Below are 20155 nucleotides of genomic sequence, written 5' to 3'. Positions count from 1 at the left end.
TTTGTGTGTGTGATGGACAGAATCCATGGATGTTATAGTTTCTTCATGGAACCACTGATGCCAAAACCGAACCTTTATTTTTCCAAACGTTACAGTACAGACAGGCCTGTGGTTTAAATTCACAAGGCTCAAGACAAAACAATATAAAGACTCTTTTATTCCATCCCAGGCATGATTATTATAATAAAACCAAACCTAGAATGATATTTTTAGTCCAGAACCAGCGAGTGTCTCACAGACGTCAGTGGTGTAAAACAGATAGAGAAGAGCTTAACTTCATCCTGACCCAGAGCGATAGAGCTTGGAGACGTGTGTAGATTCCACACCCACCATGAGTTCAGTCTTGATAACTGCTGAATGAACTGGGGAATGTGAGTCAATGAGAGCCCACCCTTCACACACAGAGCCCACTGGAACGCTTGCCGTCTCTTCAACACAGAGACTCTTCCTCAAATACACAGTCACAAATTTACATTGCTGTTTTTTAAACAGAAATTCCCCAACAGACAAATGCCAACGTATGCCAGTAAAAACCCACAGCACCATTATGATCAGTGCACATTCCCTGTGAGCTGGTTATACAGCCCGTGTGACACATGATGATGAAATGTGAGATAACTGATGTTATGAGTGATCTTGTGATGTGAATGGCTTGGGACACGCTGTACACAAACTGCATTCATGGCACACTAAATCCTGCCGAATGCTTTTCAGCAGAGAAGGCAATGTGCTGAATCATCCTCTGCAGCAAAGAATGATGGGAGAATACTTTGAGGAACAGCTCTTCTCTATTAAATGCATTCATTGCACAGCCACAGGAAAACACCTGCAGAGTACTTCCTTATAGGAACAATGACATTATGTGTTTATAACCACCTAATGGCCATCAATCAGCTAAATTAGAGGGTTTTTTTTAGCACAACAGTCAGGTTACGGAATCACAAATCTCATTCATTTTCTACACATTTTTAATGATTCTATATGGATCTTTTGAAACGGTCATATTATGAGTTCAAAGGTTATGAATCAATGATATACGGATCAGTTAAAGCCATGTCTATCTACAAATTTATATTCCTTCAAGGCTCAAAAATGCTGTAAAATCTGAAATAAATATTATTACAATTACAATACCGTTTTCAATTTTAATGTATTTGAAAATGTAATTTATTCCTGTGATCAAAGCTGAGTTTTCAGCATCATTCCTCCAGTCTTCATTGTCACATGATCCTTCAGAAATCAGTCTAATAAGCTGTTGCTGCAAAGGGTGTTTATGTAAATGATGTGGTTGTTTGATAAATCCTTGCTGAATAAAAGTATGAATTTCTTTCAAGAAAATAAAAAAACTTTTGAACGGTAATATATTTGTATCTAGATACGTATTTCGCTAAATATTGAGAGAAGAATGGAGATTAAGAGTTTAAAACATAGTCACAATTGAACAAAATCACTAATGACTTTGGTATTAAGATATCATGCAATATACAGAAATTGAGATGTTTTATGCAAGCAACACAATTAAAATACAGAAGTAGGTCTTGGGAAACGGCCCCATGGGCTGCATAATATCACATTAGCCTATTAACAAAAAGGCTGTTCTTTGTACAAATAAACACATGCATATGTTTGCATATGAATCAGGCACCTTGACTTTCAAGGTTGACTCATTCAATAATAACCAGTCTTTGAGGAAATACTGTAGATTATGGCAAGGTAATCTCCCAAACATCCTATAACCCTGCTGACAGGGCTGTTGTCTTGCACGTAACAGCAGTAGAGCGGCAGACTTTGGCCCACTGTGCATGTGAACATGCTTTAATGCAGCCTTGACCGCTCTTCTGGTCCCACAGGTGTGTACACAGATGTATTTGAGCTATTGATTGAAAACAGCTGTCATAACATATCTTCATCAATAACATAAAAAAAAAAAAACTAAACACATTATAAATATAGAAATTCAATGTAAAATGTACAAAATAAAGAGTTTTTGATAGAAAAGGTCAATGTCTAGCAGTGTATCACTAGGCCTATATGTGTGCCTTTAGTCATATGAAAGAAAAAAACATTTAAATAATCAAGTTGAATCATGCTGAAAGTTCCTCAAATCATTTCTTCAGGTCTGGAATGGCTGCAAAAACACAGCCATTGACAGAAGAGGAACCAAGTGTTGTAAAACTTGTGTCTCAATCAGTTTAAGTCTTGAAATCAGCTTACAGGTTATTTTTTAGCTAAAGAATGTTTAGTTAGTGTATTTAGTGGCCACACTGTTGTTCTGTTAGTTGGTTGATTTTAAATATATTGCCTTGTCTGATATAATATTCAACAGGCATTATAATAAATACAATCATTTCAAAATTGAGAGAAAAATGTAACTTTTTTTTTGTCAGAACTTTGACTTGTTTTCACATTTTTGACTTGTGTTTCATAGTTCTGACCTTTAATCTCAAAATTTGAACTTTCTTTCTCATAATTATGACCTTTCACCTCTTAATTATGACTTTAAAATTACTTTTTTTTAAAATCACGTTTGAATTTGATTCTTTAAATGTGCTTTTGATAAACAATTGTAAAAGTTTTTTCTAGGTCCATCGTCCAAAATGAAAAATTTGAAGTTTGCCCTGAAATCATTGTTTCATGCCAATACAAAATTGGGCCGATCAAAAACTTTTCTTTTATAGATATCTTAGTGCTGCAATAATGACTTTTTTGGCTCATATGCACCTTGTTTCTTAACACAAAGAGCTTTTATTTTTTTCTATTTTCTTCTCCACTTTGTGACGTCAAAACCAGTATGAATCCCCCCAACTGGCCACACCACCACGATTTCCTTTCAAAGGAAAAATTCATGTGACTGGTTGTAATGGAACCAAACATGAGACGGAAGTCTGGCTCTTCATGAATCGTGCTCCTCTGACATCACGGAAGAACTCTATTGTGTGTTACCTGACCCCACCTTTACCAGGAAATCACATCTGCTGTTTCTGTTCCTATCAAAAGGCATAGTGCACACTGTAGTGAACACTGTCCTCTGCTGGTTAAACGCTTTTGAGAGCTTGCAAGGTGTAGAAAGGTGTGAAAAGAAAGTAGCATTACAAAACATCAATACAGTGGATAATCCGGTTTAACCTTTCTGGGGAATTCTCATTAAGAGGTACGACGGAAGCCCATTTCCGCCACATGAGAAAAAAATAAATAAAATAAAAAATACAAATCATAATTATGACAGTCATAATGACAAGGGTTGGAGTTATGACAACGTTTGGAGTTATGAAATAAACTGCGATAAAAAGTTGAAATTATGACATACTAAGTCATAATTATAAGATAAACAGATGTGTAAGATAAATGTATGTAAAAAGTCAAAATTATGACAAAAAGCCGAAATGATGAGGTCAAGGTTGATTTTATGTCACAATGACTTCATCTCATAATTTTGACAGCATCTCAAAGTTATTTCAGAGCATTCCTCTAAAAGAGATTTTTAATTTCCGAGATGTTTTCTATTGGTTAAATAAATGTATTAATTCATCATTTCAGCCTTTCATCACTATTACGACATGACTTTTATTGAAATTATGAGATACTAAGACATTATTTAGTTGAAATGATGACAAGAAGTTGAAGACTGTCTCATAATTACAACCGTTTAATCTTTTTGTCATAATGCATAATACATGACAAAATAATATTCATATTTTTTTAATGTTTTACTGAAGCATTTTTTTTTTCTAATGTGCCGGTCTATATGCTGATATTTTTTCAAGAACACAATCAAATAGTTAAATTAATCAGTATTTCTGCTATCACCGCGTGGCGAATGTTTATTTAACCTGAAGCGCCTCTTGTTTGCCGTAAAGTGAGCTGAAATAACCGTCGCAAACAGTCCACATAGCTCAAACCCACACGTTTAACACTTGTACTGTGTTTTAATCCAAGAGAGAATAACCAGTGTGGTGATGATAGGGGCAAACTGGGAATATGAAATAATCTTGCAAAGCTTTACTGAAGCAGACGCTTTTTTTCTTTCTTTTTTGCGACTGCAAATGATTTCTGGCCAGATAAACACACGGAAAGTGAAAAAGATTTGCAGAACAGCTGATGCATTATTAATAACGCAAATAATAATAAAAAAAGTTTCGCATAAAACAACACATGGAATATATTAATATATATATGTGTGTGTGTGCGTGTGTGTGTATTAGAATATGTAGTAGAATATGAAACCTGTTACTGAAACGTTATATATATATATATATATATATATATATATATATATATATATATATATATATATATATATAGATTACTCATATTTTACTTAGTAATGAAAGGAAACGTTTTTAAATGTATTTTCCTTTGTATAGATGTAGATCTAGCGTTGATACTGTTGTCATTATACTTTGTTCAAGCCATGTTACAAAAAGTATTTATTAAAAATATTTCTATATTTATTTATTTTACAGTCATTAATTACTGAGTAATATACATAAAAATGATTCAGTTCCTCCAATACCCATTTTTTCTCATTTTACATATAATGTAAAACAAATAATGTAGTGTATGTGTTATATAACTGTAAAAGTAAAATAGCTTTTAGAGCATTATCATTATGAAAATAATTTGGACAGTAAAGTAAAACAAAGCCTTTTGTCTTTTTATTTCCTCGGGCATTATTATTATTATTATTATCATTATTATTTTATTATTGTATAAATAATAACTTAAATTAATCGTTGTTGTGAATTATCATGCTTTTTCAAAAGGGATTTTTTTCTGCAACTTGGGAAATATTATATTAATGCGTATTAAAAAACCATTTACAGTTATCTTTAATTACTTTGTGTGTCTCATTTTCTAAAAACATTTTTTTCGTATTCATACAGTACTGTTCTTTTTCTAAGGATATAATTGTTTGCAGTGTTAGTGCTTTTAATAAAATAAAGCGCGCTGACAGTGGAATGCGGAAGTCCATCCATATGTTTTATACATCACCGGTGAAAAAAAAAAAAAAAAAAGACATCCTCTCCGACGTCGGCGATGATCTGACAGAGGTGCGGCAGAACCGAGCCGATTTCCAGCGACCAAACAGCACATTATATGCTTGGTAATTACTTTAAAATCCTTCTGACCGGACTCAGACGATGCTCAAACAGAGGACGCGTTTGGTTAAACCCCAGATGAAGTGCAGCGAGGCGACAGAAGAATATCGAGGGGTTTAACTCTGTCTGAGATCATGAGTGCCTCTCTCTGATGAGTCTGGGCCGGAATAACTCAGATTAACGTTAGATCACGCTCTCTCTCTACTGTATTTTACTGTTGTTTCTTCAAGTTTCTTACGAGTAAGCGATCGGAAGGGGTTTTATTCCCGGTCTCTGTCATGCATTCATCGAAACGATCAGTCATTATAATATTATGTGCTTTCGAGTAACAGTAAATGCGAGTTATTTCAGCACGAGCTGGCAACAGTACAGAAAGTACCGCATTTGCACACTATATTCCGTTCCTCTCTCTCTCTGTGTGTGTGTGTGTGTGGGCCTCGGTGCCAGAGATAGGCTCAGATCGTTCATCTGTGATGGTGAATATATGTGCAGTTTTTATCTGTTGTTCATTATAATATGTGTACAGTCAGGCGTCACACGGTCCAAGTGATTAATAGCACAGTTCTTTGTGCATTTCAGTATTAAGACCTTAAAACGTTGATATTTCGAACACAAAAGAGATGTTTTAAAAGACGAAATGCAGTTTGACACTCGGTTGCAGCCCAGTTTAATCCTTTCCCAGAATGCACCGTGCCAGTGCTCAGTTGTGTTTCCTGTTTACCGTTGGAACGCTTTTGTTTGGTTGTTTTTCTTTTATTGCCCAGGTTTCACGTAACTAGATTTATGTTATGGATTTCTTTATACCACGGTTGATCAGAAAAGGCGAGTTCATTAATAAATAAGCCTGAGGTAAACACGCGAAAATCCGCGATCGGCTGATGAGGAAATACCCGGGGCGCGCGCGAACGTCCGCTTTCATTTTACAGTTCGACATGTTCTCGCCTTCCGACCGATTTGACAGCTTACACACGGACTGCTGATCGATTCTTCAGGACGGTGTCGAGATATCAGAGCGATTCTTCTGAGCGGTGTCTGAATGTCGGAGTGGATCTTCGGAAGGTTCTCTGAACGATTCCTCCGGATGCTCTCCGAATATCAGAATGATTCTTCTGAACGCTTTTAAATGTCAGAATGATTCTTCGGAATGTTCTTGTAATGCCACAATTATGTTTTTTCTTGGAACGCTATTTTAAACGTCACCGTGATTCTTAAGAGAATTCTGTAAACGTCAGAATGTCGGTTTAGAACCTTCTGTAAATGCACGACTGATTCTTCAGAATTCAGGATCTCATTCATGTCAGTCGTGGAAAAGTCTGCTTGATGTTTATTAAGGTTGCAGATATATTCAAGGTTCTTTATACTGTAGGCATGCATATAAACTCCACACTCTATAAAAATATCCATGCAAGAGGAAGTAAACTATATTGCATCATAGATCATGAGTCTCCAGCATAAATAGTTTTTTTCTTCAGTAGCCTGAGATTAATGTAATGCTGATCTACATGAAGTAATATTTTCCTATTACTGTGCAAAACCTCTATTTTACTCACTATCTACACTAAATGGACTTCTTTTAACAGAGATCGTTCTGATAAATGTAAAAAAACGGGGAGATCAACTAATGTTCATTTCTAAACCAGACAAATTGTCAGGCTTTATCTAAAATAAATAGGCCTACTGCATGTATGTTATTATTGCTGGTACTGTTTCATCAAACTCAAGATAAATTTTGTTGTTGTTGTTTGTTTTTGTTTCCTACTAGGATTAGCTGAGGTGTAAATTAAGCCTGGACTAGCCGCAGCTCCCCAGTGAGAAAACGACAGAAGGGCCGTGAAGATCAGCCCTGATGGAAGAGACCGAAACAGAGCTGACCTGCTCCGAGCAGGACGTTTTGGGAGCAGACTTCATCACGGTCGAACTTGACACGCAGCCCATCGAATATGTAGTCAAGTGGGCCGACGTGGGCTCGAAATTCACTATAACCTGCGTGAAAAAGGATTTGGACGAGACCTCTGATCAGATGGTCAAAGTGGAACCGGACGAGACGTTCTATGTCCCGTACGACTCAGTGTTCCCAGAATGTGACGAAGCGGCTCTAGATTTGATCGCGACGCATGAGGAAGAGGTGGGCAGCGAGTCCGACTTCAACGACAACACCGAAGCAGGGAATAGCCAGTTGTGCGAAGAGGAGGACGTTTCTGATATTAGCTGGGAACAGGAGGTGTCTCATGCTCGAGAGTATAACTGCCGCTTCTGTGGCAAGAGCTACAGCCACTCCTCCAGTCTCGCTCGGCATCTGCACGTACACTCGGACGGATCGTCCCTCTCGTCCTCCAAAGGTTTCAGCAAGTTGTGCGACGGCAAAAAGTCTCTCCAGTGCAATCTCTGCGGGGTGCAGTGCAACGGCAAGCGGCTTTTGGCCATACATAAGAAATGCCACAAAACCAAGAGACTGCACACGTGCAACACATGCGGCAAAACGTTCAATCACAGCTCGAGTCTGTCGCGGCATCGCTTGATCCATAAAAAAGGCTTGGATGAAAACATCATATCGTTGTACCCGACTCCAACCTCGGCTCCCATTGTAACCCAGCACAGTTTCCCATCTGGCCACGGCACGAGTAAAAGAGCCGTCTCCTCAGGCGAGCGAGAAAAGCAGTACCAGTGCGCGCAGTGCGACAGGGTCTTCAGTCACTCCGCGGGACTCTCCAAACACCAGGTGGCGCACGTGCGACGGCTGCTCACCTCGTACACGCACGGCAAAGACTCGCTCGAAGAGTCCTCGGACCTCAAGATCCGCCTGAAGCTCTGCTCCCGCGACAAGCCCAACTACTACACCCTGTGCAAGAAGAACAAGCACGGTAAAGGGAGCAAGAAGAAGTTGTGCCCGCCGAACGATGAGCCGCCGTACCCCTGCTTCCCCCACACCACCAGCCTCTCAGATCACGAGCACGCCGGAGACAAGAGCTACACCTGCAGCGTCTGCAAGAAGTCCTTCATTCGGCTCTCCAACCTCAAGCAGCACCAGCAAACGCACGCTTCGGGGAAACTCTACCAATGCCCACAGTGCGGGAAAACTTTTGTTCACTCCTCCAGTTTCTCACGCCATAAGAAGGTCCACACGATGGTAAAAGTGTCCCCGAAACAGGAAGACATTAAGTGCGAAGAGGAACTGGTCATCGATGAGGGGGCCCCGCTGGAATATGAGTCCGAGTAAGAAAGACCGAGACTCTGGAAAAAAGTTTTTTTTTTATACTTATTTTACGAAATCGTAATATGGGTGTGGTAAACCTGGCCATGTGGTTTCTATCTAATATTCTTGTAATTATTATAGCCCTTTTCGGTCACCTTTAGGGGATTTCGTATCCACCTTATAAATATAAAAAAATATTGTTAAATTTTTTTTTTTTTTTTTTTTGACATTCCTTTTTGTTTTGTTCATTCAGTTTATTGGCAGAGTAATTAATTGCAAGCCAAATTGTGTTATTTATGTTCCTTAATTTTTAAGGTGTCCACAAGAAAAACAAAAGAGAAATGTAGGTGTTATTTATTTTTCTTTCTTTTTGCACTGAATCTGTGAATTGGAAATATAGTACTTATTAAGAGGTGTGGGTTGTAGTAGAGGGAGGTCGGGGGGGTCAGATTGGATTCAAGTTTGTTAGTAGGACCCAGAGCTTTGTATGCAGGAAGTCAATTAATATGCAATTTACTTGAACATTGTTCCATTAAGTGTGCGGTTTGAATCAATTATTTGAATTAAATAATATTTAGTGACCCAATTTCCTAGACCAAGAAATTCAAGGCTTTTCTCACCCGGAGTCTGGAGACATAAACACAGGTTGCTATATAAACATAAAAAAAATAAATCCAGGTATGATCTGCTGGACGAGTGCAAATGCATAAACTGTGCTCTGGACTAACAAGTGTTTTGGGGTGTTTCAGTTGTTCTGGATTGAACTAGTTTCCTCAACATGTTGTCTTTGGTACTTATTTCCTCTTTGATGTTCTTTTGTCAAAATATGAAATCCACTGTGTCCATGGAGGGTATTTATGAAAATACAATCAATGCTTATTAGACATGGACATGTACAGATGCACTTAAAATATTGTTCATATAAATTTGTGTGTGTGTGTGTGCACTTGAGTGAATATGAGAAAAGAATATACCCGCAAAATGTGTGCTTTTTACTTCTGCTGTATATGTGTACAAAGTTGCGGTTGCAAAAAGAAGTTCTATCGGATTTATTTTTCTGTATCTTCATAAGTTATGGAAATAGCCACGGGATTTCATATTTTAACAAGCCTTGCACTATTGTATTTTTAGACATGCACTACATCTTTAGGAAATTGGAATGCGACCGGATGTCCCGGTCAAAACCGGAAATATCTTCCACGCATTTTGAAAAATCGATCAAGTGCCGTCAGCGACTTTGTGTAAGACCAAAGCTCTTGAATGCAGCGCTGAAGACCTGCAGTTCAGCTCACCAGAGGTGTGTGTCCAGCCTCATGTTCGAGCTTCACACGCGTCTGGACTCTTGCTCACCATTTGCTCTCTGAATGGAAATTGAATAGCAATTCCTAACCTTATTTATGGTGTTTGAAAACGTGTGGGGATGCTCAAGCACTGATACACCCAGAATGATGATATTAAAAATGAAAAAAGCTCTTGATAGTCTATAGTTTTGTTTGGAGTTGGTTGTTTTTAAATATTCATTTTCTTAAAGCATAAGTCGTATCCCCAAGGCTTATGGATCTTTTATTGTCATTGTTTTTATTTTTATCACTCTCCTGTACACACACACTTCATATTTTGATTTTGATTTGAATTTTTCGAAAAATAAATAATTGTTCTTTTTCAATTGCTGTAGCTATTTCATCTCAATGCAGGAGACCTACATGTTTTTGTATTGTGTTTGCCCGTAGATAACAGTTTAAGAGTTCTGTCTTGAATTTTTTGTAATAAATAATTGGTTCATGAATCCGTGGTCTATCTGAATCTTGTTTAAGCTTTGGAGTCTGGTTCAGTCATTTCAATGCAGTCGTTTAAAGGAAAAAGCCCAGATATAAGACACCAGTCCGGTTGTTACAAGTTTACAAGTCTCATTTACTGAGAGATAACTAGGCTTACTTGTATCACAACTGAATTGTATATTACATTTTATTGCCCTATGGTTTCCAGGCTCTGTCTGTCAAGTCCTTGCTGGAAATGCCGCCTGTAGTTTTGTCATCGGCCAAAAGATGTCAGCAAAAGACAACTTGGAGAAAGTTAAGGTAACACAAACACTTCAGCACACATGGTGAGGCTTTGTGTTCCTACGAAACAACAAAAAACTGCTAGAATATCTAGGCCTGTGTGTGTGTAAAAACTAAAATCTGTAGCATATTTATTTATTTTTATTGGCCAGTGTTGAATCTGTAGGGAAAGTGCACAGCTGTATAGAAATGTACAAGCTTTATATATTTACCCATTAATTAATATCTGACTCCTAATTCAGTAATACTGACATTAGGCCTGTTCATAAATGATGGAATTGAAATTTCATACTTGTGTCTTTTATTAAAGGGTTACTCCACCCTAAAATGAAAATGTTGTCATTAATCACTCACCCCCATGTTGTTCCAAACCCGTAAAAGCTCTGTTCGTCTTCGGAACACAATTTAAGTTATTTTGGATGAAAACCGGGAGGATTGAGACCGTCCCATAGTCTGCCAAGTATATAACAGTGTCAAGGTCCATTAAAAGGTATGAAAAGTCATCATCAGAATACTCCATCTGCCATCAGACGTGCAATCTGGGTTATATGAAGCGACCTGGACACTTTTTGTAGGCAAAGAAAACAAAAATAATTACTTTTAAATAATTCTATTAAATAACTATTAACTATTAAATAATTCCTTTGTCAACAGTCTCCTCTGTGTCACTCCATATTACAAAAAGTGTCCCGCTCGCTTCATATAACCCAGATTGCACGTCTGATGGCAGATGGAGTATTCTGATGATGACTTTTCATACCTTTTCTGGACCTTGACACTGTTATTTACTTGGCAGTCTATGGGACGGTCTCAATCCTCCCGGTTTTCATCCAAAATAACTTAAATTGTGTTCCGAAGACGAACAGAGCTTTTACGGGTTTGGAACGACATGGGTGTAAGTGAATAATGACAAAACGTTCATTTTATGGTGGAGTAACCCTTTAACGCAAAATGCAGTGTTTATATGTGGAAGTAGAAGAATCATTTAATTTAATATCCCTCGCAAAACATAACGTGAAAGTACCATAGTGTTGGTATCAGATAGTAATCCATAACATATCAAAATACTGGGATTCATGTTTTATCCTGATATTTACATGGTACTCTGGTTCATGTCCTAAACGCCATAAACCATAACACTTGATAATGGAAATGTGAAGCCTGTTTTATCTAAGATGATATTTACTTCTGGTGCTTCTGTTGTAATAAATACAGAAATAATGCTAGTTTACTTGTGTTTTTATCATTTTAACTAAGATCATGTTCATATAACTAAACTTTTTAAGACTTGATTCTAATTCAGCTGAAGTTTTGTACTTCTCTGATCGGTTAGGAGTTGTTTACAGATTAATGTTCAACAGAATTCTGCTGTAAATTTAGAAAATTTGAATCTGAAATTGCGGTTATGTATCTTCACAACAGCAACAACGATAACAACAATAATAATAACATATATTTGCAATATATGTATTATATATATAATTTTTTTTATTAATAATAATTACACATTCCAATTTGTCAACTTCACAATTAATTAACAAGAAAAAACAAGTAACATATTTAATTAAACATGGAATTTTGAAGTACAAAGACTGAAATAATATATTTTTCTATAACATACTCTAATAATCTTTATTTACAGAATGATGATTTTTTACAGTGCAGGTGTTTTTCCCTGCAGGTGGCGCTCTAACATCAGACGCAGAGCCAGTGCTCAATGAGAAAGACTCCTCACCGTCCCTCTCTGAAATACGCCAGGGTCAGTCATGAGATCCCATCAGATGAAGGGATGAAGAAATAAATGTGTGTGGACAGCGAGAGAGAGAGAGGAACACACAGAACAGAGAAAACAAGTTCCCATTTGAATTCTGCTGCTCCAGCTGGGAGTTCTTGGGCCATCGAAGTGAAGCAATCAAGTTTGCCATTGTTGCCAACCGTGCGGGCTCAGGCTTCCTGGTAACCCTAAAGTGAATTAGCTGAGCTTTTCTACAAGCCTAGAAACGGCTCCTCTGTTCCTCAACAAAAAGCCCATTGAGGTGAAGGGAGCGCTGGCCTCCCCAGGCTCTTGGAAAGCCAGCTCCGGAGCGATGAATGGAAGCTCCAGCTCCCGTTAAGACACTGGCCACTGTGGGAAATGCTGGTGATGTCATTATCAATGCATTTCTTACTGTTTTTGTTGCTTTTTCACAGCTTCGGCCCGCAGCCTCCCCCTTATCCGCTAGTGTTCCCTTCCTGTTCCCTTTAAACCCCCATTATGAGATGCCGCCCCGTGCGAAACAAAAAAGGGGGCAAAAACAGAGTGAAGCTCAGTTGCTATGGAAAAGTGGAAACAGAACGGCAAATGGGAAGGGAGGGGGTGCTCCTCTTTGAAATCGGTCAGTATGAGAGAGAGAGAGAGAGAGAGAGAGAGAGAGAGAAAGAGAGAGAGACCCCTCAAGAATTACAACACTTCAGAAACAAATGTGCAATTCTTCATGGTCCAGCCGGTCACCCAGACAAAGAGTCTGAATGTTCAACTGAGTTTTGGGATCTGCATCCAGGATGCCCAGACCGCATTGACTGAACTTTATAATACTTTATAATCCTGAATGAAGTCAAAGTGAAAAAGAGTAAATAAGAAGTCATTCATGAGTCGTTTATAGTTTGATGTCTCTATGGATCTCAGTGAAATCTATATGGGTATTTAATAAAGAAAAAAGAATGAACCCTTTGCTTAGCCCCGTCTTTAAATATGACTAACCTGTCCTTCCAGCAACGGCTGCTTCCTGACATGTTTTCTAGACAATCTTTTATCATTTATATTGGTGAAATTTATCTTATTTATCCTTTGTGTTTCAGTGTTGTTACTGGTAACAAAAAATGACTAAAACCTGTTTTATTATTAGGTAATTGAAAAAAAGCTAAAAAAAAAAAAAAAAAAAAGACAAATTACAAATGAAACAAAAATTCAAGCTTCATAGAAATTATATGTAAAAAGACAAACAATCAAAAAATTAGAACTTACAAAAAAGACAAAAGCACACCATAAATTAAAAGAAAGACTGAAAAAAATGTTAATAGTATATTATAGATACCTGTCATGTCATTATTTAGTTTTAAACGAATAGTTAAAAATATGGTAATACGTTAACACGGGACACACATTGTATTTGTTGTTTTAATCTTAAAATAAGTTTTTTAAAAGTGCATATGACATTATTCTCCTTCACCCCCGAAGCTTCAAAAGGTAGAAGGAAACATTAAAAAACAACCCCAAAAAACTTGTCAGAGAAGGAGATTACATCTTTTTTTATATATCAGACAGCAATGTGAAAAATGACTACAAAGCTGAATTTGACAAGTTGTGAAAGTACAGAATGTTTTTAATACATTTAGATTCATGCACTTAGCATCTCTGTTTCAAGGTGACTTGGTGAAAAGCCAGGCGATGCATCATTTGGCGTCAACAGCTTCACCAATCCTGCAAAACCACAAGAAGTACACGCTTGACATGTTTTACATGCATGTAAATATTGATTAGATAATGCATTTGGAAAAACAAAAATTAAACACTTGTAGAAGCAGGTAATGTTAAGACAAATATTAAGCACAGAATAGAGATTCTTTAATTTGTCCAAGACAATATTTGAAGGTCCTTCTAAGCTGATATTTACTATGGGCTATTCTATCGTAATAAAAATAAAAACAATAATTATTTCAGTTTTATATTGTAGCACTATTTGTTGAGTTTTTAATCATGTAGCAGCATGATTTAATAAATTTATTTTGTATAATGTTATTGCAAAGTATAACTGTGTTGACATTCAGTAAAGAGAAAAATTAAAAAAGAGAGAATAGACTGCAATTCTTATGGTATGTTTGTGGAGGGGCGGAGTTTTAATTGTAGGCGTATATGTTTAACTTTATGCAAATTACATTAGTATTGTTTTCTTTCGGGATTTTGGTGAATGTGAGCCAGACATGTTTTTGTGAGAAGCACCCATTAATGGGGACTGGAGTGAATCAGTTGTGCAAAAACCTCTTTCTTTGGAACAAACTTGTCTCCAATGAGTGGAAACGTGCTTGGGACTTCGAGGGGGTACAAACTATTGTGAGCTCTGAGAAGTTCTCACGATGCTTTGTAAAGACTCTTCCCTCGCTTGTTTGGCTACCTGCCTGGGTCACTTCAGGCTAACTTTTCATGTCACCATGGGGCTTTTCTGTTGGACGCTAAATGGTGAAAATAAGCATTTAGGACTCCACTAATTCACTGTGTTCTCAGAGGGAGAATTAGCATATGAAATAAACAAACTCGGAAACATTCTTTCCCGGGAAAAAAAGTGAGGGGAATAAATGTCTTCATTTTCAGGTCCCTGCTGCAATCCCACACCCACTGAGTGATTTAGCGGTGAAGTATTTAGTGGTGGTGCCTCGGCAGTATACAGTGGAAGTGATTTGTAGTGGGAGAATAGATCTGAACTGAACGAGGATGTACTCCGACTCTAAATTCCTTTCACACGATCCCCGATTTCATCCTAATTACATACGAATCAGAAAGCCTCAATATTATCTTCTCAGAACTGAAAGCAAGTGTGACATCTGCTCAGACGTCTCTCATTATTGCTTGACAATCACTTTGGGCAAAAGAGGCAATTATTATCACATCTAAAATCAACGGCGTGCCATTCAGTGCCAGTCATCTATGAATACATCGTCCCGCTGCTTTATGGAAAACAAAAGCTTTTTTCAGCAGCCTTTGACCGCCAAACTTCTTGTTTTTGTTGTTGATTTGTATATATATTTCCTCTGTTTCCTCCTCTGGCCTCTCCACATTATGGGGTCTTGTTGATTGGGGAGAGAACAGAAACATTACACCGATGTATGTTTCAAAACTAGTCAGAAATGAGTATGACACTATGTTAGCGGCTGATAAGGCTGCAGTTTAATGGGGGTGAACTAGTGCCAAAGGCCAGAATAAGCAGATAAGCAGAAGCTAATTACTCCACTCTTACAATGGAGCGGCGCTGATGTTCATTTAGTGATGTTTGTAATGCACAAACCTTGCCTCAGGCCTACTAACTGAAATGAGAAGTGCCAACACATGCTGCAGCGGAACGTGTGAAACTTTACAGTACCACCACCGCTGTTTCATGATAACACTTCTCATTATAGTGCGCGCGGTTTACAAAACGTTCATTATAGCAACATCAGGTGAACATTTGTGGCATAATGGTGGCAAATAAACTTCAGTTTGCACCCTGCTTTCTTTATAAATAGCAAAAACAAAGTGCAAGCCAAGTTTTAAAAGCAGGAATGGGAAGTTTATAATTTTATAAAATCACTTGTAAGGATTATGGCAAACTTTTAAAACCACATTGTTCCCCTTCGGTCAGTCCTTTCGACGTTGTGTCGAAGTTCTGACACTAGGGTCCACAGTTTGGAGTCCAGACACCTCTGACATCATTGAGAAAAGGCCAATGGAATTGGTGAGAAAAATTTGCATAGCTGGCCATGCGCTGGGTATCTGGGTAGAAATAGGCCAGCGGGGCATTTGGTCAAAGGCGGCTGTGAAGATAAATCTGCATTATCTGTTTATATTTTTGAGCTTTCTTTCACAAAATTCACAAAATTCTAATGTATCATTAAAGAAAAACCATGGAAAGTGGAGGAAAAATCTTATAATGAAAATAATTGTCTTTCTCTAGTTAAAAATGATCGCCACATCTATATTGCAACATCCTTTTGCCAAGGTAGCAGCTCATTTGGTGCTCAGTGACACATTTGTGTGTTGATTTGGATGTTTGTTTTGGATCTTTGTCCTGATGGGAAATCCAACAGCGGCCTATCATAAGATTTCTAAAAGAGACAGTCAGGTTAACATTTTTTACTCTGTTGGTTTTTGATAGGACTCTTGATGCCATGTATCTGAACAAGATGTCCAGGACCTTCAGCGTAAAAATAGGCCGTAGAGCAGTATATTAAACCGTGGGTATGGGGAACTTTTTATCCCTGTTTGCATCAAACCTGTCTGGTGGGTTTGCTGCCAAAAAGCTCTTTTTTTAGTTTCATCTGACCATAGAAGCCAGTCCTGTTCGTGTCGGACAACTGAATATGCTGGACTTTGTATCTGGATGAGTGAAGAGGATTTGTTTTTAAACCTTCCCAAACAACATGTGGTGATGTAGGGGCTGTTTGATTGAATTTTTTTTGGCTTTCTGACCCCAAGTCTCAACTAATCTCTGTGATTCTCCAGCTGGGATCCTTGGAGAGTCTTGGCCACTCAAACTCTTCTCCTCACTGTGCATTAGGATCAGACACACATCCTCTTCCAGGCAGATTTGTGATATCTTTAGTTGATTGGAATTTCTTAATTATTGCCCAGATGGTGCAAATGGGGATTTTAAATACTTTAGCAATTTTCTTACAGCTACTTTCTATATTGTGAAGCTAAACAATCTTATTCTCCACATCAGAACTATATTTTTTGGTTTTACTCCTTGTGATGGATGATTAAAGGAATTTGCCCCTTGTGTCCTTTTATTTATAATCCTGTGGAACATAAAGTCATGACTGGAGAATTTCATTCGCCTAGTCACCCTGGTGTGCTAAAAATGTGTTACATATGAATGGGAGTATATTCTAGGGTTATTTTACTCATAATAATTTCTAGGGGTGCCAATAATTGTGGCCAACATGCATTGGAGAAAAACATTTATTTAATAATGTGAGTTTACCCTCAAATCCAGTTGTTTTACTTTCATGATAGGTTAGAATTCTGTGCATTTTTAGATAAAAGATCAAAAAGATAAACAATGCAGATTAATTTTCACAACCATCTTTGTTGTTTCAAGGAGTTCACAAAGGCCTTCACAAAGATGGTGGATTTGTGTGTGTTTACAGCATGCCTTTCAGTGTTTGGGGTGTGACCATGCTGGATGGTTTACATCCTTCTTCTTTTTAAAAGAAAGTCTGTGAGTCACCTCAGCTGATTTCCTTCTGGTCCCTTCTACTTGTGGGTATGAGGCCTTGATTTGCACTGATGGAGAGCAAGGAGATGTTGGAGATATAGGAGCAGTTTCTGAAAAAGTGTCCTTTCTTGACACCCCCATTGGACGCCCCGAGGTGGTCGAAGTACACAAATCAAGTACTTGAGTAAAAGTACAGATATGTATAATAAAATATTACTCAAGTAAAAGTAAGAGTACTCCTTTTTCAATTTCACTCGAGCGAAAGTTCAGAAGTACTCTATTTTTTATTTACTTAAGTAAAAAAGTACTGATAGATTTATATTGCAATTTTATATAGGTTAATTAATTTAATTTTATATTAGTACATATTTTTTATAATCCTACTGCTCAAAATACCTGGGATTTTCCCAAAATAACCACTATATGGTGTCATCATATATTTTTGTTGTTGACACTGACTACGTTGACGAGAGACATGTTCACTGTGAAGCTTACACTGCAAAGTACCTGAGAGAAAACCTCTGACCATCTGATTTTCACCAGTAAGAAAAAGTTTTTTAAAGTTGGTTGTTTTGCAGAATATATATGACATGAGAAAAAGGCCTGAAGTTAGGAAGAACCAGTGACATGCAGGTGGAAACTGCTACATCAAGAGGTTCAAGGACAGAACCCGACCCAAGCCAAGACAGAATAGCTCCGCCCACTTGCTGACCGTGTACTGTATCTGTACTTTACTGGAGTAGTTTTATTTTGAGTTACTTTTACTTCACTACATTACATAAAACATATTGTAAAAACGGCTATCTTCTTGCAGCCATGTAGCACCACCAGTTCATGCTTAGGTTGCTGAGAACCCTCAGGCAGGTTTCATAGCAGATCTGAAATGAGCGACACAGGCTGTGTACTGACCAGCCAGCTTCACTTCCATTGGGGGACGGGAGGTTTCTGCTGCATCACCTAGGCTGTCTGTCATTTGGCAGACAACCACCAAGGGGTCAGTAAAACAGGAATTTATTCTTCCCTGGGACACACTACTCACACAGCATTCCTGGCCCTTGGTATCAGGATGGCTAAGTGCTGAAATCAAACATCAAAACCTGTTTGGACGCAGTCTTCCTCACATTTTAATGCACCAGGTCTGATCTCAAACCAGTATGATGAACCTAGGCATGCTTCGGCTTCTACGTACATCAGAGGTTTCCCCTGCAGACTTTGCGGTGCCTCGAAGCACACAGTCTTCTGCCATGGTGAGCCATGTTCCACAATGCTGCAGGAACCCTGCCTCAGGTACATTGAACATAGTCCCACTGACCATTAACACGGTGTCTTTGTAAAATTTTAAATTAGAATGTAAAAACACAATCTACTCCACTTTCCAGCATCACAGCAGTTTTAACTTCATGTTCTTTTATTTCGGCTACAAGGTCACGCTGTGACGTATCGATCTGCTGTTGGTCACACGGATTCAAATGATGCACATTTTCAAGTCAGGGTTCACCAAACATGAACTTTTTTGCAAGAGCTTGTGTTGCCATTCTGACTCATTCACATGCGTATGAATGGAAGACAGCTGGACGAAAAGTGCAGTATCACTACCCCTTAAAGTTTGCAGAGTTTGCGTATTGCACCCTTTCCCTCTCTGGGGTGTTTCTCCCTCTCACCACCAGAGGTCGTCATTTCCCATCCTCCTGGACTCCTTTACCTTAACTCCACACACCTGTTCACCTGCTCACACACACACAGCTGTTGCCCATCCTGATGGCTATTTGTACTCCTTCACCACGCCTCTCTGGGCTGATTTATTCGTTGTTGAATGTTGACTGAGGCAAGGTTTTAGTGGCCGTATTTGTGTCGTATCCATGTTTCTGTTCCGTTTTCAGGAGTTACGTTACTCAGTTTTTTCCCCCTGTGGGATGCTTTCAGTTGTGTTTTTTGTTTACTTTTGTGACTTATAAATAAAGACCTGCACATGTTGGCACCAATAGTCTCGTGGTTAGTGCGTCGACACAGCGCAACTGCGCTCATGGCGACCTGAGTTCAATTTCGCCTCTTGAGGTCTTCTGCTGATCCTGCTCCATTTCTCCTCCCTACTGTCCTATCTATAAATACCATATCCTATCCTACGAAGGCAGTCTCGTTTAATTCTGGGTTGAAGACACACCGTATAAGCATCCTTCAGAGAATGCAACCTACAGAGGATGCAGCCTTCGAAATGAGACACAGCTGTGTCCAAAACTGCTCACTATCCCCTATATATACACTACATGGGGTGTTGGCCATTTTGTAGAGCTATCCAAATTCTGAGTGAGCGAGATCATTCCTTACATTCGTTCACTACTTTTTACCCATAATCCTCTCTGATTTTGAGTGAACAAATGATGTGCATCTCAATAAATTATAATGTCGTGGAAAAGTTAATTTATTTCAGTAATTCAACTCAAATTGTAAAACTTGTGTATTAATTAAATTCCGTGCACACAGACTGAAGTAGTTTAAGTCTTTGTTCTTTTAATTGTGATGATTTTGGCTCACATTTAACAAAAACCAACCAATCTCAACAAATTAGAATATGGTGACGTGCCAATCAGCTAATCAACTCAAAACACCTGCCAAGGTTTCCTGAGCATTCAAAATGGTCTCTCAGTTTGGTTCACTAGGCTACACACTCATGGGGAAGACTGCTGATCTGACAGTTTTCCAGAAGACAATCATTGACCCCTTCACAAGGAGCCACAAAAATTAATCGCCAAAGAAGCTGGCTGTTCACAGAGTGCTGTATCCAAGGATGTTAACAGAAAAAGTGTGGAAGAAAAAGATGCGTGAACTTCACAAGGAATGGACTGAGGCTGGGATCAA

General features: G+C 38.2%; 1 protein-coding gene across 6 annotated transcripts; it reads left to right on the top strand.

Moving 5' to 3' along the window:
* The first annotated feature begins 5007 nt into the window (after window positions 1–5007).
* Window positions 5008–10078, top strand: LOC113113049 (zinc finger protein 135-like). 6 transcript variants are annotated; one of them, XM_026279174.1, is made up of 2 exons: window positions 5008–5104; window positions 6862–10078. In XM_026279174.1, exon 2 carries the CDS (start codon window positions 6946–6948, stop codon window positions 8314–8316), a length of 1371 nt encoding a protein of 456 aa, XP_026134959.1. In that variant the 5' UTR covers window positions 5008–5104; window positions 6862–6945; the 3' UTR covers window positions 8317–10078. The 6 variants fall into 6 exon arrangements, with proteins under 6 accessions (XP_026134959.1, XP_026134964.1, XP_026134963.1 ...); XM_026279179.1 differs by lacking the exon at window positions 5008–5104 and adding an exon at window positions 5263–5281; XM_026279178.1 differs by lacking the exon at window positions 5008–5104 and adding an exon at window positions 5557–5575.
* The last annotated feature ends 10077 nt before the right edge of the window (window positions 10079–20155 follow it).

This window comes from Carassius auratus, chromosome 13, assembly GCF_003368295.1.
Source record: "Carassius auratus strain Wakin chromosome 13, ASM336829v1, whole genome shotgun sequence".
Lineage (NCBI taxonomy): Eukaryota > Metazoa > Chordata > Actinopteri > Cypriniformes > Cyprinidae > Carassius > Carassius auratus.
Note: the sequence above shows the minus strand (reverse complement) of the source record. Positions and strands in the feature narration are given on the sequence as shown.